The sequence below is a fragment of the Monodon monoceros genome, unplaced genomic scaffold (assembly GCF_005190385.1).
Source record: "Monodon monoceros isolate NGI ecotype Baffin Bay Population unplaced genomic scaffold, NGI_Narwhal_1 Super_Scaffold_11, whole genome shotgun sequence".
NCBI classification, from domain to species: Eukaryota; Metazoa; Chordata; class Mammalia; order Artiodactyla; family Monodontidae; genus Monodon; species Monodon monoceros.
Genome location: NW_021703767.1, coordinates 135,825,379 through 135,850,290, shown reverse-complemented (window position 1 = coordinate 135,850,290; position 24,912 = coordinate 135,825,379). Strand labels below are relative to the sequence as shown.

Below are 24,912 nucleotides of genomic sequence, written 5' to 3'. Positions count from 1 at the left end.
TGTTATGATAGCCCTAGCAAACTAATATATCAGGATAATATTTTTGCAAAATTAACTATATCATTTTAATTTTCTTCTTAAATCTTTCTTCTCTTGCAGCATTTCTCTTTTTGTTGAATCTACTTAATATAAAAATAGGCTTGAAAGATAAGCTTTCTGCAGAGAAGATATGCTAAGATAAACGTATTAAGGTTGGGGTTTGTAGATTCAACCATGATGGTCTTCCATAACACAGAGACGATACAATTTTCTACTGCTAATATTTAAGCCAAGAAGCCAGAGTTAGGAAGAAGACAAATATGACATGACATCCCAGCTTGTCCATTCTCAGCTTGAGGGATTGTGAGAAAGTAGGGGAGGCCAGAAATAATCTCCTCTCTACGAGGTTTCACAGATTTGAAGCAGAGAAAAGCTGTGTGTGTGTATTTTTCTTATCAATTATTTTTTTATTTCTTCCTTTTTAAAATTTTATGTTTTTTAATACATTTTAAAGGTTACTTTCCATTTAGAGTTATTACAAAATACTGGCTGTATTCCCCATGTTGTACAATATATCCTTGTACCCTACCTTACACCCAGTAGTGTTTTGATAGCTTTTTTTGAAATACTGAAGGCAGAAGAGACATCTTACCTTCTCTTTGGGACACTTGAGAGAACCTGCTTGTCAGACTACCTCTTTATCAGCATGAAAGTGGCTGCCCACTTTTGAGGAAACGTGATAGCATAAAGGATGCTCGAGTGTACTCAGAGTCTCCCTTTGCTTCCATGTGTGAAGGATGGGAATGCTCACCTAAGGTATCCATTATCCTCCCAAGGCTAGCAATACAGAGGATAGAGAACAATAATGAATGCCTTGATCAGTGGCATGATGAAAGAGAGGCAAAAATGAAGAGAGATCTATAGTGGTTTCAAGAGCTAAGCGGAAGTGAAGTCATGTAGGGAGCATCACCAGACACAGAATGCAGCTGCAAATGCCAATAAGGGGAGCATCAGACAGATGGGTCAGGCATGAAGTGAACACACAAGGAGTTAGGGGGACCCTTTCTACACTATGCCATGAGTTAGTATAAGATCCTCACATCCCAACCGTGCAAATGGAAATTTAGACAGAAAGAAAGGAGAAGGAGATGATAAAAAATTGTACTTATATCCCCAAAGCAATTATACCTTGCCTAAAGGGATTATTTAAAATACAGCAGTGGCCATGAAAACTCTGGTTTTGAAATATGCCCAATCCTTCCACAAAATGAAAGTAACTAAGATAGCAAAATCAGAAATCCAAAAACTACATTATCAACCAAACTATATGACAGTGTGTCCCCATAAACCTGAGAATACAGAATTATGAGCAATACCAACTAAGAAGCTAGACCCTTGCAGGAGCAGCAGCTTTATTTAAAAAAAAAAAAATGTCAGAAAGAAGGTTTTTAATAGCCCTAGAGCTTGGGACCTCATAATTTGTCAACAAGTGTCTACTCCCCAAAGAAGAAATCCTCTGGAAGTAGAGGATTCCACACACAGATCTGAAAATGATTAAAACTAACACAGAGCTTCCCAGTCTCCAATTTGCAGGTGAGTGAGAGTGGGCTACAGAAAGGTAGGATGGTGCTGGGGTTGCCTGAGCCTCCAATGTTCTCAGAAAACCCAGCAGAAATTCTTTCCTGGATGTATAGAACTCACTGAGGTATAGAACTATACCCAGGAGAAACTGCTCAAACCAGAGCCCTACTTGGTCAGAGCAGGAAAATCAGGGTAAAGAAAGGAAACATTTCTAATACTAGTGTGAAACAGGTCCTCACTAGGAGAGGAGACCTAACTCAGAAAGAGGGAGAAGTGGTTCCTGGTTAACTATAACATTGCTTATAATAGAAAATGAAGACAAAAATCTTTAAAAAGTGGGACTATACAATATAAACATACCACATAAAAGATAACTTTTAGAAAAAACACAAAACTTTCTAAATAACAACGGTAGTACATAAAAGAGAGAGAGAGACAGAGACAGAAAGAGCAAAGAAAACAGATAACATTCTAGAGGGAACACAAATGTCCATCAGTAGGGGAGTTGTTGAACTGAATCATATGATGTAATACTATGCAAATGAGTGATCACATTTTAGAGGGAACACAAGTGTCCATCAGTAGAGGTTTATTTAACTGACTATGTAATACTATAATGGATCCACATGATGTAATACTGTAATTGACTAGGATGGATCCATATGATGTAATACTATGATTGATCCATATGATGTAATACTGTACAAAAGAATGAGTGATTGTCATCCAGCATATGTTGTTCTAAAAGGTATACACAGTTGTAAAAGATATTGCTCTGCAACTATAGAATAGTGTGCAAAATATGCTGCGTGTAAAAAAGGAGGGAACCACTCTATAAGTAAAGTATTGCTGATATTAAAAAAAAAAAAACAATGAGGATAAACACCAAATTTATAAAACTGTTACCCTTGGTTCAGGTACCCATACATTTGTTTGTCTAGAATAGCCGTGGTTAATGCCTTTTGTATATCAGCAGAAGTGGAGGGGACTGCTTTTTGAAAAGACATCGTAATGGTCTATTTCTGATGTATAGGTAGAATCTGGGCAATTTAAAGGGAGGACAAGAAATAAGAAATGTTAACTCCTGCACATAAAAACATAAAATATTACTCTCTGTATTTTAGCCAAAAAGAAGTTTGAGTATTATGCTTATCTGTGAAGATAGTTGTCTTCTTATTTATTACCTAATTTTTAAAAACCTTATTCTTTCTTGGTGCCTTTAATGATTTCCATCCAAAGGGGTCCAGGGTTGTAGGCATCTTCATAAAAAACTAGGCTCGGGAAACTCTTTTAGGGGTTCACTCCCACCCTGCGCTTTATATTTCTACTTTTCTGACCTCCAAAGTCTCCACCCTTTGGCCTTGCCACCTAAATTCTCCTCCTTGGCCTTAACCTTTCTCAGAGGTGCCACATTTGGATATTGTGAGAAGGCTTAAAAAGGAAGAAACACAAATGGATTTGGAGAGACCTGTACAAGGCACCTATCTTAAGAAGGACAAGTCTGCAGTCAGCGGATATTTCAGACAAAGCCTCTCCTTTTCCCTTTGTTCACCAGATGGCGGTTTTATCACTCCCTACCAGTTTGCATTCTCAGTGACCAACTCCATTTTCTTTTATCTCAGGCCCCCTTTTCAGTGATTGTGGTAAAATTAGATAGAGCTAGAATCCTTTTATTTTATCGCATTTGCAATGTAGGCCTTATCTATTGACACTGGGAAGGACACAATGGTCTGAACTGTGTTCCTGGTGCCAAAGAACTGGAAATCCTATTCCTCCCAGAGGGGTGCTTGCCAATACTTCCTGACTACCATGCATCCAAAATTCACACAATCAAGGACTGTCCTCCAAAGACAAATAACTTTTAAAAGAGGATGAAGTTCCCATGTTCACGCTCCGATACCTCCTCCTAAAAATGACCCCAGTACTAAGTATTAAAGAGGCCAGAGATGCTGTTAATTGTCCACAATGCACAGGAAAGCCCCCACAACAAAGAATTATTGGCCCCAGATGTTAATAGTGCCAAGGTTGTGAAACCTTGAATTAGAGTACAATTTAAATGTTGTAACAAAAACACCTAGAAATAGAGTGATTCAAACAAGATAGAACTGGATGTGTCTTTGTCTAGGATGGGAAAGGTGGACCTAAAACCACACCCAGGCTCCTTACCTATTGTTGCTCTGTATTACTCTATGCTGTCGACCTTGACAAATGGTTGAAGCTGGCTTTCCAGCCTTGCCTTAACATTCTGACTCGTATGTATGAGTTTACTAGGGTTGTCATAACAAAATACCACAGACTGTGTGGCTTAAACAACAGGAATTTATTTTCCCACAGTTCTAGAGGCTGGATGTCCAAGATCAAGGTGAGGCTTCTCTCCTTGGCTCATACACAGCTACCTTCTCGCTGTGTCTTCACACGACCTTTCCTCTATGTACACATATCCCTGGTGTCTCTTCCTCTTCATATAAGGACACCAGTCATATTGGATTAAGGCTCCATCCTTATGACCTTATTTAACCTTAAAAGGCCCTATCCCTACACACAGTTACACTGGGGGTTAGGGCTTTGATATATGAAATTTGAAGGGACATAATTCAGTCCACAACACCACGGGAAAGGAGAAGAAGAGAAATTAGAGGTCAAACAATTTCGTTTTTTAGGGATTTCACCCAGAAGCTGCATAAATCATTCAGTCTTATATATCATTGGCCAGAACTTAGACACATGCCCTAGCTAACTGCAAAGAAGGCTGGGGAATATATTCTTCAGCTAGGCGGCCATGTGCCCAGCTAAATAAAACTCAGGGGGCTATGTTACTCAAAGGAAAACTGTTAAAAAAAGAGACAGAATTCTAGAAACTGGAAAATGATGGTTTGTTCTCATTTTTGATCTAGCATTTCTCCAGTATAATGCCTCTTGGATTCACCCCCTCTACCACGGCTTACAGGATAATGATATCTATTCCCATGTAGGAACCAAGCACTGTGGAAACTATACCCATCCCTAGATACTTTTTCATTTAGAAGAGAGTCAAAACCATAGCCACAAGAAAATAGTATTGCCAGTGGCAGTGTTGAGTCCAGGAAAATGTACTCCCACCCTGAGACACTGTGTGTCTCTTATTTTGTCTCTAGAATTTAAGAACAGTGAGAAAGGCTCTGTGAACAGGAAACTGGAAGAGAAAATGCCTATGCTCATGTCCTTTAAATTAACTTCTTTTTCTGCTGTCAAACACTTGGATCTCTGTCCCTAATGACTGAGGCTGAGATGTGGTTCTTAAAGATGGAAAACTATCTCTGAATAGTTAACTATCTCTGAATCTGTTAATATATTAACAACCATCGTATCTGATATATATCTTAAGCATGACCACAACATAATACACTTTATTTTAACATATATTACCTCAGTTAATATATTGACATTGAATAATTGTAATTCTAATGCTAAATTTTCAGGTAGTTTATGCTGTTAATGGCTAAAACAAGGCCATCATCCAAGTTATTTGTGGAACTTCAATAACAGACTGTATTTATGTAAAATACCATTAAGCCTTAGTGGGAGTTATGGAGCAATTATGGCAATGGGAGTTAAAAGAAGGTGGGTGACCTTTCACAACTGTCCAAGGAGCACCCATCAGAAAAAGCCAACTCACCATTCTTCTTGTAGAACATAATTTCTCCTTTGAATTCTGCTTTTTCCTCCAAGGACTTTTCTATCTGAAGCATCAGTTGCTCGTTGGTCTCAACCCCGAATAAGAATTTGCAGCTACAACTCTTCTGCATGACTTCTGTTCGGGCAAATCCAGCAAGCTCACAGAAGCCATCCGAACAGTAGACTATGGGGAAACCCTTAGCCACCTGGGCGTTGGCGAGGATGAAGTTGCTATCTGTAGACCAACAAGGAGAAGACAGCAAGTAAACAAGCATGAGAAATTCTTTGTAAATCGCACTTTCAGTAACAAGTCACAAGCACATATGTTTAGCCCACATTACCTAAAATGCAAGTCCTGATGGGCTGGGGTGGAAAAAAGACACCCCAAAACATAGAACGGCATTGCCCAGCAGAAGTATGTATTAAGCTCCGACATTGGTTTGCATTTTGAAACACACCATGGAGGGAAGAGAGTATTCCTTGGCCTGCTTTGAGGCACTTACCATCTACCTAACAGTAAGGGATGGTGCTTCTGAGTGTGGCTTCTGGTTCATAGCTTGAATCTGCCACTTGATGTACAGATGACCTTGAACAAATTACTCACATATTCTGAACCTCAGTTTCCCTAGGTTTGGTTTCCCTAAAAGCAGACCATGAGGCAAGGATTTGACTGTAAGCAGTTTATTTGGCAGGTGATTCTAGGAAGTAAGGAAGTGGGCAGGGAGGAAAGGTAATAAAGGGTGAGACAGAAAGGGGTTTACAGATATGAGCAACTGAGGCTCAATCACACAGGGACACACAGAAGAAATGACTGGGCAGAACACAGCTCAAACTTTTCCCAAAGAGGAGAGAAAGCCAGGGTATTTATCCACCTCCATGAGTGTCTATACCTCATTGGTTAGGACACTTTGGGGTTGTCAATATGTTAGCACTTTGGCCTGCCCACTTGGGCTGAACACATTCTCCGGAGGTCACTTGGGCAGCACGATGCAGGAAGCCACCGTATATAAGGAAATGGTCTGCACAGCAACTTAAGGCTGAGTCAAGGAGATCCTGGGAGGGCACTGACAGGTGTACAGAGAGGGTGATACTATTCCTTACTTCATAGATGTGTTGTAGAGATTCATGAGAAATGCTTAGCACGATGTCTGGCACAAATAAGTACTCAATAAAAATTATTATTAAGAGTATTATTCACATCTTATGGCTACTATATTAACAAATAAGAATGCAGGGCAATAAAAAACAGGACACAGTTGTTAAGCGCTTAGAGATAACTTCTGGAGGACAGCCTGAAAGACAACATTCAAGGGAGGTTCAAATTTTTTGAGATTAACTTAGAGGGGTGTTTACAGGCAAAAACATGCATATTAGAGATGGGGTGTAAGACAAGACATGTATAAAATGCGTTGGTGGGTGACTTTCAGGTTCAGAATGAATTAGAGACTATTATGAAATCACTCATTCATTCGCTCACGAAACTAAAGTTGAACAGTGTCAGTGTATCAGACAGTATTAGAGGCTGAGATTTTAAAGATAATAAAAAGAAAACGAAAAATGGAAAGAACTGTGGCATAAATTGTTAAATGAAAAAAACCATGATTTGGTGTAGTATGTTATTAGATGAACTATTTGTCAGAAAATATATAAACCCATATAGACATGTATGTGTATCCCCAAACAGGAAGTGTTTAGGTATACCTAAAACCAAGTGGGTTAACTGGTAACTGCAGATGTCTTCAGAAAGAGCAACTATGGGCAGAGGTGATAGGAATACTTATTTTTGCCATATTCTTACTATATCCTTTGAATTTTATATCATATGCTTTATGTATTACTTATTAAAAAACTAGGATTTTAGGGCTTCCCTGGTGGCGCAGTGGTTGAGGGTCCGCCTGCTGATGCAGGGGACGCGGGTTCGTGCCCTGGTCCGGGAAGATTCCACATGCCGCGGAGCGGCTGGGCCCGTGAGCCATGGCCGCTGAGCCTGCGCGTCTGGAGCCTGTGCTCTGCAACGGGAGAGGCCACAACGGTGAGAGGCCCACATACCGCAAAAAAAAAAGAAACAAGAAAAAAACTAGGATTTTAAAAGAGGTTTGCAGCAGACATCATATCTTGTATGCCATGAGAAAAGAGGAATTCCAGCTACTTCTTGGTGGCCAGCAGGACAGGCACTGATGACCTGTTCCATGGGCTTTCCCATCTCTTTTTAAACATCTGTTGCATGCTTCCATAGACCCCCATCAGCTGGCAGAACCAAACCCACTCTACTCAGGTTTGCTCCAATCACCTCCTAAGCCCAGAGTAAAAATCCAAGTGCTAACAGCTGCATCCTGCCTGGGCCGGGCTTACCCAACTCCTTGCCCAGTCACCCTCTCCCTCTGCAGAACAGTCAGAGCTTAAAATCCATACTGGGAAGCCTTCAGTGGCACATTGTTTTGAGGCCATGGGAGTGAATTAAATTATCCAAGACTAATGTTTAATTCTCTCACACTTTGAAGAAGCATCTATTGATGGTGTACGATGTGATGGACTTTGTTCCAGGTGCAGAGAGAGGCAGAAAAGTGTATTAGATGCAGTCCCTGCCCTTAAAGATCAGCCTTGAACCTATGGGAGTTCCCAGCTAGGTCCAGAGGGGGGCACCCTCCTATTGGTCTTGGTCTCACCAACTCTGCACAGTTCTGGGTAACTCTCTTACCATTAGTTTCTCTTCCTCCTTCCATTCTAAAATTTAGGCTGAGAGCTAGCTTAGAAAATGCAAATGCAGAACATTGGCAAAGTACTCAAATGTCCTGAAAGAGCTTTTAATGTTTTTTCAGAAGCCATTTTTCAGTCGACTGCTGACATGTTTATTGACTCTACTATATGCCATGTGACATGGTTCTACCATATGGCAGTTCCTAGAGTGAGGTGACAGGGGGGTGTAAAAAGATGAATAAAGTATAATCTCTAGCTTTAGGATGTTACAACATAATTAAAGAAATGCATGAATATCTGTAACATTAAAATACAGCATATCGTAAGTACCAAATCAGTGGTACACAGATAATTACTCCCAGAGTTCAGAAACTGAAGATCCAGGGCTTTTAAAATGACTAGCTAGGAATAAGACAAAAATGGGTGGAGATAATTATCAAAAGACCTGGAGGGTTGGAGCAGATGCCTGGATGGCCCAGGCTCAGAGTATGAATGGAGAAGTAGGAATTAGAGACAGAGAAAATACATAACATTACATTTTGTCCTAAAGTCCAGTTTCCCATCATTTAAATAGCCACAATAGTTTTCTTTTGTTAGTTTTTATCTGTCTTTCTACTTTTGACCCTTGCAGGGACTTGTATTTTATAGCTGTGTCTTGCACATAGCATGCATTTAAATTTTTTTAAAGTACAACATGAAGATACAACCACCAACCTGAGACTGTATATTTACTTTTATTATGATTACCATATTACATTGTCTTTTTCTTTTTTTTGCCAACTTAATTTGTGCTTTCTCTTCCCTGTGTTTTGTTATTTTGCCTTTTCCATTTTCAAAAATTAGAAAATATAACACACCTGAAAAAAGGTTTAATAACAGTATTTAAAAACAACAGTAAACACCCATGGATGGTGAAAACCCCTGTGAGCACCACAGGGTATTGTATTTCCCTCCTTCCCCAAAGAAGAAAACCGTAACTTGAATTTTTGTAATAATCATTCCCATTTACATAGTTTTTACCACTTACATATGTATCCTCATGTTGCCTATTTTTTCTGATTCTTATGGCATATATTATGGTATTTCATTCTACATACTTTTTAGTGACTTGCTTCTTTTATTAATTTCCTTAGCATCTTTATAATTGTTTATGGACATAAGAAAAGACCAGTCCTTCAGAGCTACAATAAGCTTCTGAAAAAAGCCGCTAAAGGATTCACCAAATTGCCTGATATGTGCATTTCAATTAAGGATTATAGTGTGTTTGGGGTACTGAATTCTTCCTGCAAATACCCTGCAAAAACAAAGCAAAACAGAAAAAAAAAAAAAAAAGTCATGTATTTGAGCTTTTCTGTTTATAGGTAGCACTTGTCCTGTCCTTGATATGTAATTGCATTTCAATCCGAGAGAATTTAGTGGCAGTCGGCTTCTCATAAAGCTTAGTGTACTAGCTATGTGAATAGTCCTTCTGTTTGGAAAAGAGTAGCTCCTCTTCCCAGCTATCTACTTAGAAACATACGCTTTTCTGAATACCAGTCCTGGAATCTCCAAAGAAGAAATGTGACATTTACTTTAGAATTGTGTAAAACAAAGCCACTACCGTAATGATTATGAACCCATCAGGGGTATATCACCAACCATACATATGTCAAGGGTATTTAACCTTTTAAATTTTTTTTTTTTTTTTTTTTGCGGTACGCGGGCCTCTCACTGTTGTGGCCTCTCCCGTTGCGGAGCACAGGCTCCGGACGTGCAGGCTCAGCAGCCATGGCCCACGGGCCCAGTCGCCCCGCGGCATGCGGGATCCTCCCAGACTGGGGCACGAACCCGTGTCCCCTGCGTCGGCAGACGGACTCTCAACCACTGCGCCACCAGGGAAGCCCTAACCTTTGAAAGAATCAATTATGCATATGTGATGTGCATCTAAATGCCACACAGCTTTTTCCTCCTTGTTTCTAGGTCATCCTTTTGTGTAAATTTAGTTTAGAAGTGCCGGTAAACAGTAAGATTTAAATGTGTTTACATTCTGAGTAGTTGATTATTTATCTAAATGGCTCCTTAGCCAAAAGCTTTCATGGATCATCAGAGGGAATCTCAGGGTTGGTGAAGACCCAGGTCATTTGCTCTGAGTCCCTACTGTAGGGTACCACTTTCCCATTCAAAGGGAGATGTACTATTCATTGTCGACTGCCAGGCACAAAGGGAATGGGAGTTGGAAAGGAAAAATATAGAAGGAAAAAAAAGAGGAGAACGCAAACACTGATCCACTAACAGCTCCTTTCATCCTCAGCCCATTTTTCAGATGAGAACATTAAGACCTGGAGAACTTTAGTGTCCAGTCCAAGGTTTGAAGGGAGGGATTAAAATCCAGTCTATGTGACAAACAATGTTTACTACGTCATGCATCCTTTCTGCAAAGAAGTGACTTGTTCTCTACTTCCAGCAGAAATGGGTTAATTCTAGAAAAATATTTTTACCCCTTCAGTCTACAAAGACCTCAAAGGCACAGATTTTTCTCTATAGAGATCATTTATTAGAAGTTCATTGATGACATCTCCTAAACCGGTCTGGATCTCTCGACAACCTCTAGGACACTTCCTCATTTCCTCCAGAAAGTCAATATTTCAAAAACATGACAACAACTTTCTTGGCTCCAAAATATTTTGCATAGGCCCACTCCAGAGTTCCTCAGGAGACAAAGAAATGTAGCTGCAATTCAAACGATCTGGATTCTGACCTCTTCAGTATTCCTAAAATTGCCCCACTGAAATACCCTTCTACTAGGTAGAAGTGTATTTAGTGGCCGAAGCCACTAAATGTGCATTCCAAGGAGCCTAGAGGCACTGATCTAAGCTCGATAGATATTGGTTTGAAATCTCAGGTTAACTTAAAAATCCATCAGAATTTTGCATTTATGCTTGTTTGAGTGTTTTTTTAATTGTGTTTTAATATGGACCTGCCATAGTTTTAATTCAACTGAAAATTCAGGAGGATATGCCGTTTGCTTTCTATGACTCTGCATACTGTTTAGTACACGCCTACATCACCTAAGTTTCACCAGAGAATCACGACTGGTGGTAGAATGGTGCATGCTTAAGAGATTGGACAGATCCAGATCACTCTCCCCCTCAACCTCGGTCCTTTAAGACAACCAGCTCAGCACCCAGTCTAAGAATCCTCCACATGGAGACCCCGAGCCAGTGACACCAAAAGACACACTGAGAGATACTAAGAGATACTAACTGGGCATCAAAGAGAAACCTGTACCCCTTGGCTCTTTCTGCCGAAGACACAGAAACTGAGACTTTGATGGTCCAAATCTTTATTTCTGAAAAGCGCCTCTGATACAGGTTCTCTTTTAAAACCAAATCTTGTGTTGCGTTAGCAAGTACTCATATGAACAGACTCGCACACCACACAGATGGGCAAACTTGAATCTTATAGGCCTCCATTTTCTTGTAGAGGGGAAGAAACAAGCATGAAATTTTAGTTTTCTTTTATGGGTTGCTCCCAAGCTGTCTGAATTACACTTACATACAGGTCCAACAAAGACAACATCTGTACCTCTTGTGATATCGATCACCGTCATCTCTCGAGACTACTTTATCCAGGTACATAGAATATGAATGCTTATGACTTTAAAATATTTAAATGATCTTTGCACTTTATATTGCTTTCGGGGAGCTTAATTGTATCATTTCCAAGTACGATGGCATCTGTATTAGATTAATGGTACTGACTGCAAGCTAAAGTCCTCAGTATGCTCTCTGCTAAAATTTAGAGGCTGCTTGGAATTGAGGACTTTTCTAACCTTACTTTAAAAAGCAGATGGCAAATTTGCAAAGAGGGATTCTCCTAGTCATTACAATTTACACATCACCTAGTAGCATGCTTCAAATGGTTATATTGCTAACGTTCATCATTTATGGTTTGATTTCTAGCATACTGCATAAATGATCACTTCAGGCAAAGATTAGAAGAAAACTTTGTAACAAAGCAAAGCTCAAAGCCAAAACCCTAGGGCTGAAGTCATAGTAGAAAGCAGAAAGTTGTGTATATGTATGAGAACATCTTGCTCTCTTAAGGCCAAAAAACAAGTAAACACAGAGACAAATATAAACTAATGTGTTTCACCACCTCGCCAGTGAAGCTAGCAGCCTCACTGGGAACTTCTTAGAAATGGAGAATCTCAAGCCTCAGCACACACCCCCTGAATAAGAGTCTGTATTTTAACAAGATTCATATGCACATTGTAAAGTCTGAGAAGCTCCTTTAGAATATCACTGGAAAGATCTAGAAGAACCTAGTCACAGTAAACGAATGAGGGAGGGCACCTGCGTGGCTGAGAACAAAAAAGGAAAGGAGACTGATTTTCATCATATTCTCTTTTTAGTGTTTGAATTTTGTAGCATATGCATGAATACCTATTCGGAAACATCTTAAAATGTATTTAACCATGCATTTGAATGGCTTAATAAAAATAACCTGATTAAAGACAAATAGTAATCTTGATGAAGTAGAAAGAATCTAGATCAACACATTTTAAAATTTCCAATAAACAAAGATAAAATCTCATTAAGACGAATAAATTCAAAGCAAGTTTAGTATACTCTTTATCATAATTTGGTATTAGCAAAATCACCAGTAAGTTTTGCAAATTCCATTTTTCAGCTGTGTGAACTTCAGTGGTGAGTGGTGCTATTTCTTTTCAGGTGCACTGTCTCTTAGAATTCAGTAAATGAGTTTCATTTAGAAAAAGAATGATTTTTAATTAAGACAGGAGGGCAGGATTCATCAAAAGTAAAATGAATGAGGGAGAAACCAGAAAATCTCAAAGGCAATAATAACAAAACGTGTTTGGTATTTTATCCACAATTGATTCTCTACGAATACATTTGAAATAATACTAAAATATGCCCCAGTTCTCTGGGGTTCTTGTCTAATAGAATTAGTCGTTTGGACAAATGGTCTTTCACATAATCTGTTTACTTTCTTAAAAATTAGATTATCTATACTCTGTCACTGGAATGTACACTCTAAGGGACAGTGGTTTGTTTTGTTCATTAATTTAGTCACAACCTCTGGAATGGTGCCTGGCACATAGTAGGTGCTCAATAAGTATTTGTTAAGCAAATGAGTGAAATAAACTTGGAACCTATTAGTTTTTATTAAAGCACATCAAATGAGGGCAATTGTTTGTAGCCAAATCTATTGTTTTATTATTTAGCAGGAATCATTTATAACCAGCAACTTTAAAAATAAAGTCAGAACTGTCCTGAACAGTCCATCTCATGCCCATAGTTTTCATCCTGACCTGCTACTTTTAGTAAAGTCTTCAGTAAGCAGAAATAGAAAATTTTATTTTCTATTAGGAAACCAATTAAGAAAAAAAAAAAGAAACAAACAAACGAAGTTAAATAATGCCAAACAAAGCCCTTTCTCCAAAATATAAAATGAAATTATGAGGCACTTTCACTCAGTAAAGAAAACTACTGTGTGTACATGAATTCAGCATTTGGGAATCCTTAGGGACTCTTCAGGGCTACTTCGTAGTTTTCTAATCCCGGATACTGTCTTTTAGCCACTACCCTAGTGAAGGTAGGCTAACCTGTTTCCAACAGTGCCTAGAGAAAAGAAATAGGCATGATGTAAATATCCCTGCCTCATAATGTCTATTAAATAATAATGGCTATTATTCCTACATCTTCATATTCATGATTCCTGTCCCTCCCTACCTCTCCTCCCTCAAATCAAATATGAACCGTAAGTGAGCTGCCTGGGAAGGTCAAGCTTTTTTCCAGCTTTTGCAAACAGAGGAGGAGAAAGCGCAGTGTTCACTATACTTTCTCCCTTTTCAAATATATAAGACTGGATGATACAAAAATCCCAGCTCTCCCAGTCCAGAGGAGGGGTCAGGGAGAGAGGAAGTTAGGCAGAAACTGACAGGGAGGGCTTAACAAGCCTTGGCAATCGGGGAACCTGGATTTTCTGGCACAAGTCTCATTTTGTTCTCTTAAATAAACAAATTACCAAATAGGTAGCTAATTGTGGTTTCAATTTTACACCCTTGTAAAACTTTTCTTAGGAGTTTATTTAAAGACAAAATAAGACCACGTGACAATATTTTTGTTCAGAAAGACATAGTTATTTCTTTGGGCATCTTACTGGACCTATTGAAAGACAGATTAAATGGAACGCAGCAAATGAAACCAGCCACATTCTGTGTCTATTCAGATTCCCCAAATATTTCATTTAACTTGTCCCTTGATCATCCTCCAGCACAACCTAGAGTTTGCTTGCAATGACATTTAATTCGAAGAATATTTCCTTTTAATTTCAAACAAACTAGAACAGGCTCTTTACTGCACATACGTGAAGATTTGAAAAAGGGGATTCATTCAGCCATATTTTAGTCATTTTATTATTTTTCTTTTACACTTCAAGGGCTTTCCAATTTAATTTTTTTTTTTTTTTTTTTTTTTTTTTTTTTTTTTTGCGGTACACGGGCCTCTCACTGCTGTGGCCTCTCCTGTCGCGGAGCACAGGCTCCGGACGCGCAGGCTCAGCAGCCATGGCTCACAGGCCCAGCCGCTCCGCGGCATGTGGGATCTTCCCGGACCGGGGCACGAACCCGTGTCCCCTGAATCGGCAGGCGGATTCTCAACCACTGCGCCACCAGGGAAGCCCCACCAATTTGAATTTTTGAAGACAACAGATACAAATTAGTGTGCCCAGTGCCCCAGAGTGGGCTGACTTTCCTCTCTCCCTTCAAACTTTGTTTATATTCTATGGAAGCTAATGCAATGCAAATGTTTCTCATCATTTGGTAGCTTTTTCCAGAACCTCATCTAGCCACTGCATAGTCTTCTCTGCTTCCCAGTACTCACGTTAAACAAGAAAGATGAGGGGTTCTACAAGAGAGAATTAATTTAGGTAGCAGGAGACACAAGAGTAAAAGAATTTGATAGTTACAGTTATTCCACAGCTGTAATATTAGCATTTTTATTCTAGTGTCTTTATAATGATGCAGAGAGAGTACAAAACTTGAATTAAGGTGATAGCTGCAGGTCTCTGGGAATTTGTGGGCGAGGTGGAGGCAAGATGAAGATGACAATAATGTAGAAGCAAACCAACACAGGTCAATGCTGACTCGGCGTTAGTAAACCAAGATAACTAGGAAAGAGGCGGCTAAATAAATTAGACAGAAATAAGGCAGACAGTAGGTGCTGTTTATTAAACAGGTATGATATGCCAGGCTCTCAGGTCCGCATTTTGCATTTCTGGTCCTCACAAAAGCATCTTATGCTTTTATTACAGATGAAGGGGGTTTGGTTCATAAAGGCTGAGTAACGTGACAATGCAAGTTAAAATATCCTCAGAGCTACAATACTCCTGATCTTGGTGGATGACAACAAGACGTGAAGGAGAGCTAGAATCTGCATAGGGACATCACCAAGTCCACTGTTTCCTAAAGTGCAGCCCTGGTCCACCTCGCCTATTGGGATCTCCTAGGATGCTTATTAAGGTTGCAATTTCTCAGGCCTCACTTCAGATCTATTAAATTAGAATCTCCATGGGATGGGAGCCCTGGATCTTCATTTTAAACAACACCACTAGATGATATATATTTCCAAAACAATTGAGACCATCTGCCCTAATGGAAGGTTCACATCATATACGTCAGCCTCATCTTGGGAAGGGGATATCCACTTTGTAGGTGAGTATATATTTAATATATAAGGTTTTGGAGAATTCTGTTCTAAATAACAACCCCTTTGATTTTATGATTTTTCTATCATTCCTAAAGAGACTTTTAATAATTAGCTCAGTTAATAGTACTACAGGAGCTCAAAGTCTGGGGATGATTATAAAGGTCCATATATAACCTAATGCCCAATCTATAATCCCATAGGCCCTCTCTGCAATATTCTGTCTTGTGGTGGCACAAGTACCTACTGATGGGGACCTCACTCTTTCACAAACCAGTGACACCAGTGCTGTGACGGTGAAGGGTGCTAACCTTCCCCACATATGGATTTAACCCCCGCTTTGGTCTTATTACCTAGAATAATTTTTGCAAACAAAAACATCATTCTCCTGTTTTAAATTTTTTAAAGGCTTTCCATGGCAATTGGAATGAACCTCAAACATCTCTATTATGGCCCATAATACCTTATCTAGGATTTCACTTACTCCTTACCTGCTATCTAACATTTGAGAATGTCCTTCCCAGCTCTCTCCCAAGGCTTGCGTCCATGCAGTTTCTTCCCGCTGTGTTTCATCTTTCAGGTCTCAGACCAAGTGTCCACTTTTCAGAGAGTCATTCCCTGACTATGTCATCTAAATAAGTCACCCCACATTATTTTCTATCATTATAGTCTGCTTTTTCTCTTAAGACTGAGTATTACAATTTTTAATGATGTTTCAACATGTTTATTTATTTATGATTTCTTAGCCATTCAAACCCAAGCCCACTATATACAAAACTACAAATAGATGCTAAACTCTATAAGGAAATGGTCTATCCTTGGATATTCCATCATCAAGCACTTATGTGGGTGTGTATTTTTTTTTAATTAAATCTTATCTCTATCAAACACACACACACACACACACACACACACACACACACATTTTCCTGAGTGAATGCTATGGGTACATCTGAGTTATGTTGACCAGACACCATGGCAGCCACCTAACCTGCAACAAGAAAACTGCCTTTACATGAAAAAACTCATTTCTGTTGATGATTAGATTTTAGGTTGAACACCTTTCAGACCTAAGTCATGAGGAGGTATAAATATGAAATAAAACATATCTGTGGGGCTTCCCTGGTGGTGCAGTGGTTGAGAGTCCATCTGCCGATGCAGGGGACACGGGTTCGTGCCCCGGTCCGGGAAGATCCCACATGCCGTGGAGCAGCTAAGCACATGTGCCACAACTACTGAGCCCGAGTGCCACAACGACTGAAGCCTGCACGCCTAGAGCCCGTGCTCCACAACAAGAGAAGCCACTGCAATGAGAAGCCCCTGCACCGCAACGAAGAGTAACCCCCACTCGCTGCAACTAGAGAAAAGCTCGTGTGCAGCAATGAAGACCCAACACAGCCAAAAATAAAAATAAATAGAATAAATAAATTTATTAAAAAAATAAATATGATTTGCAGGATGGATTTTTAAATAAATCAACATAATCATGTTCTGAGTCAGAAGACACTGGACAAGATGTGGGCTGTGACATTGCACGCTCTGTAGTTAAAAGAATGACCATAAAGTTCTTAGCAGGGCTTCCCCACCCTTTTCCCTGCTTTGCGAAAGTACAGGTATGTGGGGTGGGAAGTAAGAGAAGGTTTTAGATAAATCAAGGAGTCTTTCAGGCAAGTCTAATTACTTTGCGTTCAAATGAACTTATTTTCACTAGAAGTGCATGCTTTCATTATCAAACTAATGTAGCCATATTACAAAGCCTTAGGAAACCAGAGAAAAAATAAACATGTTCCCCATGATTCTACCTTTCTCAGCTACTGGTCATAATTTTAAACTAGTTTCTAAAACTTTTTAACTAGTCATAAGTAATCATATAATTGTGAAACTGATTTTTTTTTTCACTTGTTATTACTTGGCCAGGTTAATAAGATCTGTTCAGTTAGATATTTGGATAAGTCAGCTTGCAGGTATTCAGGAAGATATTTTAATTTTCATTAAAAGAGAGATATGAGAAAAGAAATGCTCTCATCATCCGAGCCATTGTGCCCTTTTACCTTCTCTTCCCACTCATTCCTGTCTTGGAATTTAATTGTGGTGTCTAGAGCTGTGGCAGTCATTCTGTGACCTTGAGGTGGCATGCCTGAGTGTGGCAGAACTAAAGGGTGGAAAAAGCTTAAAATTTTTATGACATCTTTAAATAACAGAATTAATGCCAGTATTTACCTCTATATTCCCTTCTCCCTTTCCTTCTCCCCACAGGTAACCACTAGTTTATTCTCTATATCTGTGAGTCTACTTCTTTTTTGTTATATTCACTAGTTTGTTGTATTTTTCAGATTCCATACACAGGTGATGTTATACTTTCTCTGACTTATTTCACTTAGCGTAATACCCTCCAAGTACATCCATGTTGCTGCAAATGGCAAAATTTCATTTTTTTTGTGGCTGAGTAGTATTGCATTGTATAAAGTGACCACATCTTCTTTATACATTCGTCTGTTGATGGACACTTAGGTTACTTCCATATGTTTGCAATTGTAAATAATGCTGTGAATATTGGGGTGCGTGTATCTATTCAAATTAATGTTTTTGTTTCTTGGGGGGTGTATGCCCACGAGTGGAATTGCTGGGTCGAATGGTATCTCATTGTGGTTTTGATTTGTATTTCCCTAATGATTAGTGATATTGAGCATCTTTTCATGTGCCTGTTGGTCATCTGCTTTTCTTCTTTTGAAAAACGTCTATTCAGTACTGATGCCCATTTTTAAATCAGGTTATTTGTTTTTTGAAGTTGAGTTGTTTGAACTGTTTCTATATTTTGGATATTAATCCCTTATCGGTCATATCATCTGCAAATATTTTCTCCCATTCAATATGCTGCCCTTTTGTTTTCTTGATGGTTTCCTTTGATGTGCAAAATGTCTTTGAGTTTAATTAGGTCCCTTTTGTTTATTTTTGCTTTCATTTCCTTTGCTTTAGGAGACAGATCCAAAAAAACATTGCTGCGATTTATGTCAGAGTGTTCTGCCTATGTTTTCCTCTAGGAGTTTTATAGTTTCTGGTCTTACATTTAGGCCTTTAATCTATTTTGAGTTTATTTTTGTGTACAGTGTTAGAGAATGTTCTAGTTTCATTCTTTTACATGTGGCTGTCTAGTTTTCCCAGCACCACTTATTGAAGAGACTGTCTTTTCTCCATTGTGTATTCTTGCCTCCTTTGTTGTAGGTGGATTAACTGACCATAAGTGCATGGGATTATTTCTGGGCTCTCTATTCTGTTCCACTGATCCATGCATCTGCTTTTGTGCAAGTATCATACCGTTTTGATTACTGTGGCTTGTAGTATAGTCTGGAGTCAGGGAGTGTGATTACTCCAGCTCTGTTCTTCTTTCTAAATATTGTTTTGTCTATTCAGGGTCTTTTGTGTTTCCATACAAATTTTAATATTATTTGTTCTAGTTCTGTGAAAAATGCCCTTGGTATTTTGGAAGTTTGCTTTGGCTATTTGGGGTCTTACGTGGTTCCATATAAATTTTAAGATTAATTTTCTTATTTCTGTAAAAAATACTATTGGAATTTTTATATGGATGGCATTAAATTTGTCTTTCACCTCCAGGCTAAATTTATACATAGGTATTTTATTCTTTTTGATGCAACTGAAAATGGGATTGTTTTCTTAACTTCTCTTCCTGATAGTTTGTTATTAGTGTATAGAAACTCAAAATATTTGTGAATTAAATTTGTATCCTGCAACTTTACTGAATTCATTTATTCTAACAGTTCTTTTGATGGAGTGTTTAGGGCTTTCTATATATAATATCATGTCATCCACAAATAGTGACACTTTCACTTCTTCTTTTCCAATTTGGATGCCTTTTATTTCTTTTTCTTGCCTAATTGCCCTGATGAGGACTTCCAATATTATGTTGAGTAAAAGTGTCCAGAGTGGGCATCCTTGTCTTGTTCTTGATCTTAGAGGAAAAGCTTTTAGCCATTCACTATTGAGCGTAATGTTAGCTGAGGGTTTGTCATATATGGCCTTTATTATGTTGAGGTATGTTCCCTCTATACCCACTTTGTTGAGAGTTTTTATCATAAATTGTTGTTGGATTTTGCCAAATGCTTTTTCTGCATTTATTGATATCATGATTTTTATTCTTCATTTTTGTTAATGTAGTGTACCACATTGACTGATTTGAGGATGTTGAGCCATCCTTGCATCCCTGAAATAATACCCACTTGATGATGGTGTATGATAATTTTAATGTATTGTTGAATTTGGTTTGCTAATATTTTGTCGAGGACTTCTATATGTAAATTCATCAAGAATATTGGCCTGTAATTTCCTCTGCTTGTGGCATCCTTCTCTGGTCTTGGTATCAAGGTGATGATGGCCTTATAAAATAAGTTTGGAGGAGTTCCCTCCTCTTCTGTTTTTTGAAAGACTTTGAGAAGGACTGGTATTATTCTTCTTTGAATGTTTGGTAGAATTCATCAGTGAAGGCTTCTCGTCCTTGATTTTGTTTTTTTGAGAGGTTTTTGATTACTGATTAAATCTGCTTACTAGTCACCATTCTGTTGAGACCTTCTATTTCATAATGATTCAGTCTTGGTAGACTGTATGTTTCTAGGAATTTAACAGTTTCTTTTAGGTTGTCCAATTTGTTGGCATATAATTGTTTATAGCAGTCTCTTATGCCTCTTTGTACTTCTGTGGTATCAGATGTAACATCTCCTCTTTCATTTCTGATATTGTTTATTTAAGCCCTCTCTCTCTCTCTCTCTCTTTTTTTTTTTTTGGTAAGTCTAGCTAAAGACACCAATTTAGTTTGCCTTTTCAAATATCCAACTCTTAGTTTTAATAATCTTCTCTGTTATCTTTTTAGTCTCTATTTCTTTTATTTGTGCTCTGATATTTGTTATTTCCTTTGTTTTTAAGTCTATTTTGTCTAAGTATAGTTACCCCAGCTTTCTTTTGACTTCCATTTGTGTGAAACATCTTTTTCATCCCTTCACCTTCAGTCTGTGTGTGTCCTTATATCTAAAGTGAGTCTCTTGTAGACAACATGTAGATTTTTTTTTTAATTCATTCAGGCACTCTATGTCTTTTGATTGGAGAATTTAGTCCAGCAAAAGCCTATATGAAAACCTTTTATCAGGTAAGAAAAAGTCCGATTTTTTCAAACCACTGATATTTGCATTTTCTGGTATTTGAAGCTAAAAGTATTCCTAACTGAAACATACATTATCATGAATATTTCCCCATTTATTCCTGTTTTTATAACCATAATTTGAATGGAGAGATAATAATCATTGTATCAAAAGTAACTTATCTAACCCTCCATTCTGAGAGTTATATGTGTTTGGGGGGGGAACTTTCTAGGTCTGCTCCTTAAAAAAGTTTTTGCTGTTAGTAAAAATTAAAGTTAGTATTTTGGAATACATCTTCTGGAATGAAAAAAAGACTATGATACCCTCTTCTCATCTACTGCTTAGACACTTATTGATACCAAATGACCTTAAATACTTGTACCAAATTCTATAATTTCCAACAAAAGTCCATTGAGGGAAAAACCTAAGATGTTTATCTCATGATATAAATGTATGCTATGAACTAGCATCATCCTAAACACTATTTTTTCCTCTGTTTCTATATTAACTACAATTTTAGAGAGAGGGAGGTTAGGTAATTGGTTTCTCTGCCCTTATAAAGGCTCTTCTTCCTCTGTGTTATTCATCCACAGTGGGAAAGCAAGACACATTTGCTCAGCATGTGGTTATATAATCACAAAAAGAGAGTTTTTATTCTATACAAATAAGAAATTCTCAGAAAGGGGTGCAAGTGTCTGCAAAAACGAAGACTTGGATAATCTCTACTTCCTGTTTTTTTCCTTCCTTTTTCAGTTTGTTTTATGATTTTCCAGTCATTATTTTCTCAGTCTAGAGATGAGAAAATTATACCATTTCATACATTCGCAGCATTACCACAGAGATGAGAGACCAATCTTGTTCTAGGTTTGTCCAGGAAGCAGAAGCAAGGTCCATGGACAGACATTATAAGAAAAAAGATTTCATCTCTGCATGAATATGATTGTATCTAATAGCTAAGGCGGCCCAAAAGATCACAGGCTACCTCAAATACAGTGAGTTTCCTATTACCAAGACTACTCATACTGAGATGATTGACTGACACAAATACTATAGAAAGGGGACCACAGTGAGCAGCAAAAGCTTGGCCTAGACGACTTCTAAGACCAATAACAAAAATCTAAGAAATAACCTTGCCATGCTTTGTTGAAGGGTTTCCTCCAACCAAGCCCTGAATTCTGGAGATCTTAACTTTTAAATATAGAAATAAAGTATTCAAACACAAGTGCTAAATTTCTCATCATAAAATTTTATAATATATATGTATATATAAACTATTATAAATACAAGTATGTACTTATCGCTTAACCAATGGTCTCAAAATGGACTCTTTAATCACATTTTTCCTAAGCAAAAGAGATATTATTTAGATTTAAATAGTTTTGAAACAAAAGATACACACACACACACACACACACACACACACACACACACAGGCCCTGGATGTACATTACATCTTGATCCTGTTCTGGGTTCCACACTGGTCCATGAACTTTGATCTATCAGAGCTGATGTACTCATTGCACAGATTTCTCAGTGTTGCTGTTTGCATTTCCACTCAGCTCAGTCTGTAAAGGATCAGTCTGTACAGGATCTTCATTGCCTGTATTTATATGACCCTAATTATTTACTGATATCTGCTTCTGCATAAATTCATGTAAACCATTGAAATCAAGAAATGCACTGCTATATAATAAATGTGTCTGCTATGGCTGCCCTCTAATATTTGAGTGTGGGTTCTTGTGCTGATGTCAAGGGCAGGGTTTTATAGCCCATCATGACTTTCAGAGAGAAGAATCAGGGTGGCCACATGCAATTCAAACTTGTCCTGAGCAAGTTTGTCTGACTGAGGGCTGTGTGGGGACTTAAATCCTGCTTGCCCTCAGCTCACCAAGCCATGAGCCCTGGTATTGGGTCATGTCCACTGGACTTATGACCTCCCATCAAATGGGATTTCCAGAAGATTTACCAATAATAATTATAGACACAAATGAAAAAAGCCTATACAGCTCTTTGTTTCATTAACATGCATTATTCAACTTGACCATGAAAGATGAATCTATAGCCTATAATCTCATACCATTCTATAGTACAGATAAAAATAATGAAATATAAATAAGTGACTTCCAAAGGAATTACAGTTAGTCAAAGGAGAATAATAAAGTCAAGTTCAACTGGCTTTTAATCCAACTTATTTTTTAATCAATTGTAATAAAATATTGTTAGCACGATATATGTATAGCATAAAGGATATTGAGGTTTATTATATTACAAAAAAGTATGAATAATTTCTATATTGCAAACTTACTCCTTTATATTTTTTTCTTGTCTTGTCTTAGATATCTCTGTTTAGTCATGTTCTATGTGAACACCTATTAATAGAGACCATGCCATTATAAGCCTACAGTTTGGGTGAATAATTTTATGAATTGCCTCATCTCAACGTTATACCATATCTTCGTTTGTTGGATTCTGAGAAATGGGCCTATACAATGGTTAGAGTGTTAACAGTTTTACCTAATTCTGTATGTGATATTGCGATTTACAATAACAAATATATATTTGGTCTTCCTGGAACAGAGCTCCTAAAACTCTTGTAATTTCCGAATCAATAAGAGCAATGGGGTAATCTTTTGCTAAAATATTTGTTCTCAAATAGCTCCAAAGTGAAAGTGATAAAGGTGAGAGGAGTGCCTTGTTATTCATAACAAGCCCCTTTCAACCTCACCAGAGTTTGTTAATGAGGTGACTTTCAGAAAGCCCCTAAGGATGGGGGCTGGTTGCTGGTGGAGCCAACCACGTGATCAGAAGGTTGGGACTTCCAGCCCCTACCCCACCTCCAGGGAGGGGAGAGGAGCTGGGGGTTGAACCAATCCCCCATTGCGAATGATTTAATCGTGCCTACATTATGATGCCTCCATAAAAACCTAAAAGGACTGGATTGGAAGTGATTTGGGGTTGGTGACCTGTAGAGGTGCTGGGAGAGTGGCACACCAGGCGGGCATGGAGGCTCTGTGCCCCCTGCGTCTCTTTCATAAGGCTGTTCCTGAGTTATATCTTTTACACTAAATGGATAATCTAGGATGTCAAATATTTTCCTGAGCTATATGACCTGCTCTAGCAAATTAATTGAGCCCAAGGAGGAAGTTGTTAAGAATCTCTGATTTACGGCAAGTGAGTCAGAAGAGGAGGTGACAATGAGGACTTGGGATTGGCATCTGAAGCAGGGAAGCAGGGGCAGTCTTGTGGCCTGAGCCCCCAACCTCTGGGATCTGATGTTAAATCGTAGGACACCCAGCTGGTGTGGCTGATTTGCTTGATGTGTAGAAAAACCCACACATTTGGTATCACAGTGAAGTGTAGTAGGAAAGTAAAGGAGAAATCTCAGGAGTGTTTTTTCCAAATCACTAGAAGAATTACAGATTAGTTTTCTCCAGTCTTAGCTTTTCTGTCTCTCTTACGTACCAGATTTTAACCAGCTCGCTCTTACCCCACCTTCAACAGATGCAAACATGCACCACACATAACAGTGTTTTCCTGTTCTCCTGCCTCCCCAGCAAAAGGCTTTAGAAATGCACCATAAAAATATTAACAGGATGGAGAGGGAGTGAGTAAAATGGTGACAGAAGAAAAGAGTAGATAGTATGTGATTTAACAGGTATGTCTATCCACACCTTTCTTGCTGTTGTTAGCCAAAGAGTTGCACAGACCTAACCTCACCCAAAGGAAGACTTCTCGAATGATTCAGAGAGAGAGACCAGCTATTTCTATGAAGCCCCTACAGCCTCAGTATTCCACACGGGAGAGCTATGGAAATACCTCTGGAGAATCTATGGAGCCATTATTATACTATTAACAGATTCTCATGTTTTTATACTGGGAAGTGTGGGATTGTGTTACAACAGACTTACATAGATGATCGTGGTTATATGGCTTTTATTATTAAATGTTCAAATGTAAAAATTAAAGAGAGTAATGTGAACAACACCTAGGTACATATCCTCCAGAATTAATGAATATTTAAATCTTTCCAGATTCATTTTTCATTTTACAATGTTAGAGATGCAGTTGACTTGCCTTCCTCAATGTTAGTCCCTCTCATCTTTCCCCAGAAACACACATAATTCTGGAGTGGACATGTATCCAAC

General features: G+C 38.4%; 1 protein-coding gene across 1 annotated transcript in view; it reads right to left on the bottom strand.

Moving 5' to 3' along the window:
* Positions 1-24,912, bottom strand: part of KCNH8 (potassium voltage-gated channel subfamily H member 8) — a 385,168-nt gene that overhangs the window by 253,909 nt on the left and 106,347 nt on the right. The window contains exon 2 of the mRNA XM_029214700.1: positions 5,216-5,449. Coding sequence (XP_029070533.1) covers positions 5,216-5,449 — 234 coding nt within the window. The remainder of the gene's footprint in view (positions 1-5,215; positions 5,450-24,912) is intronic.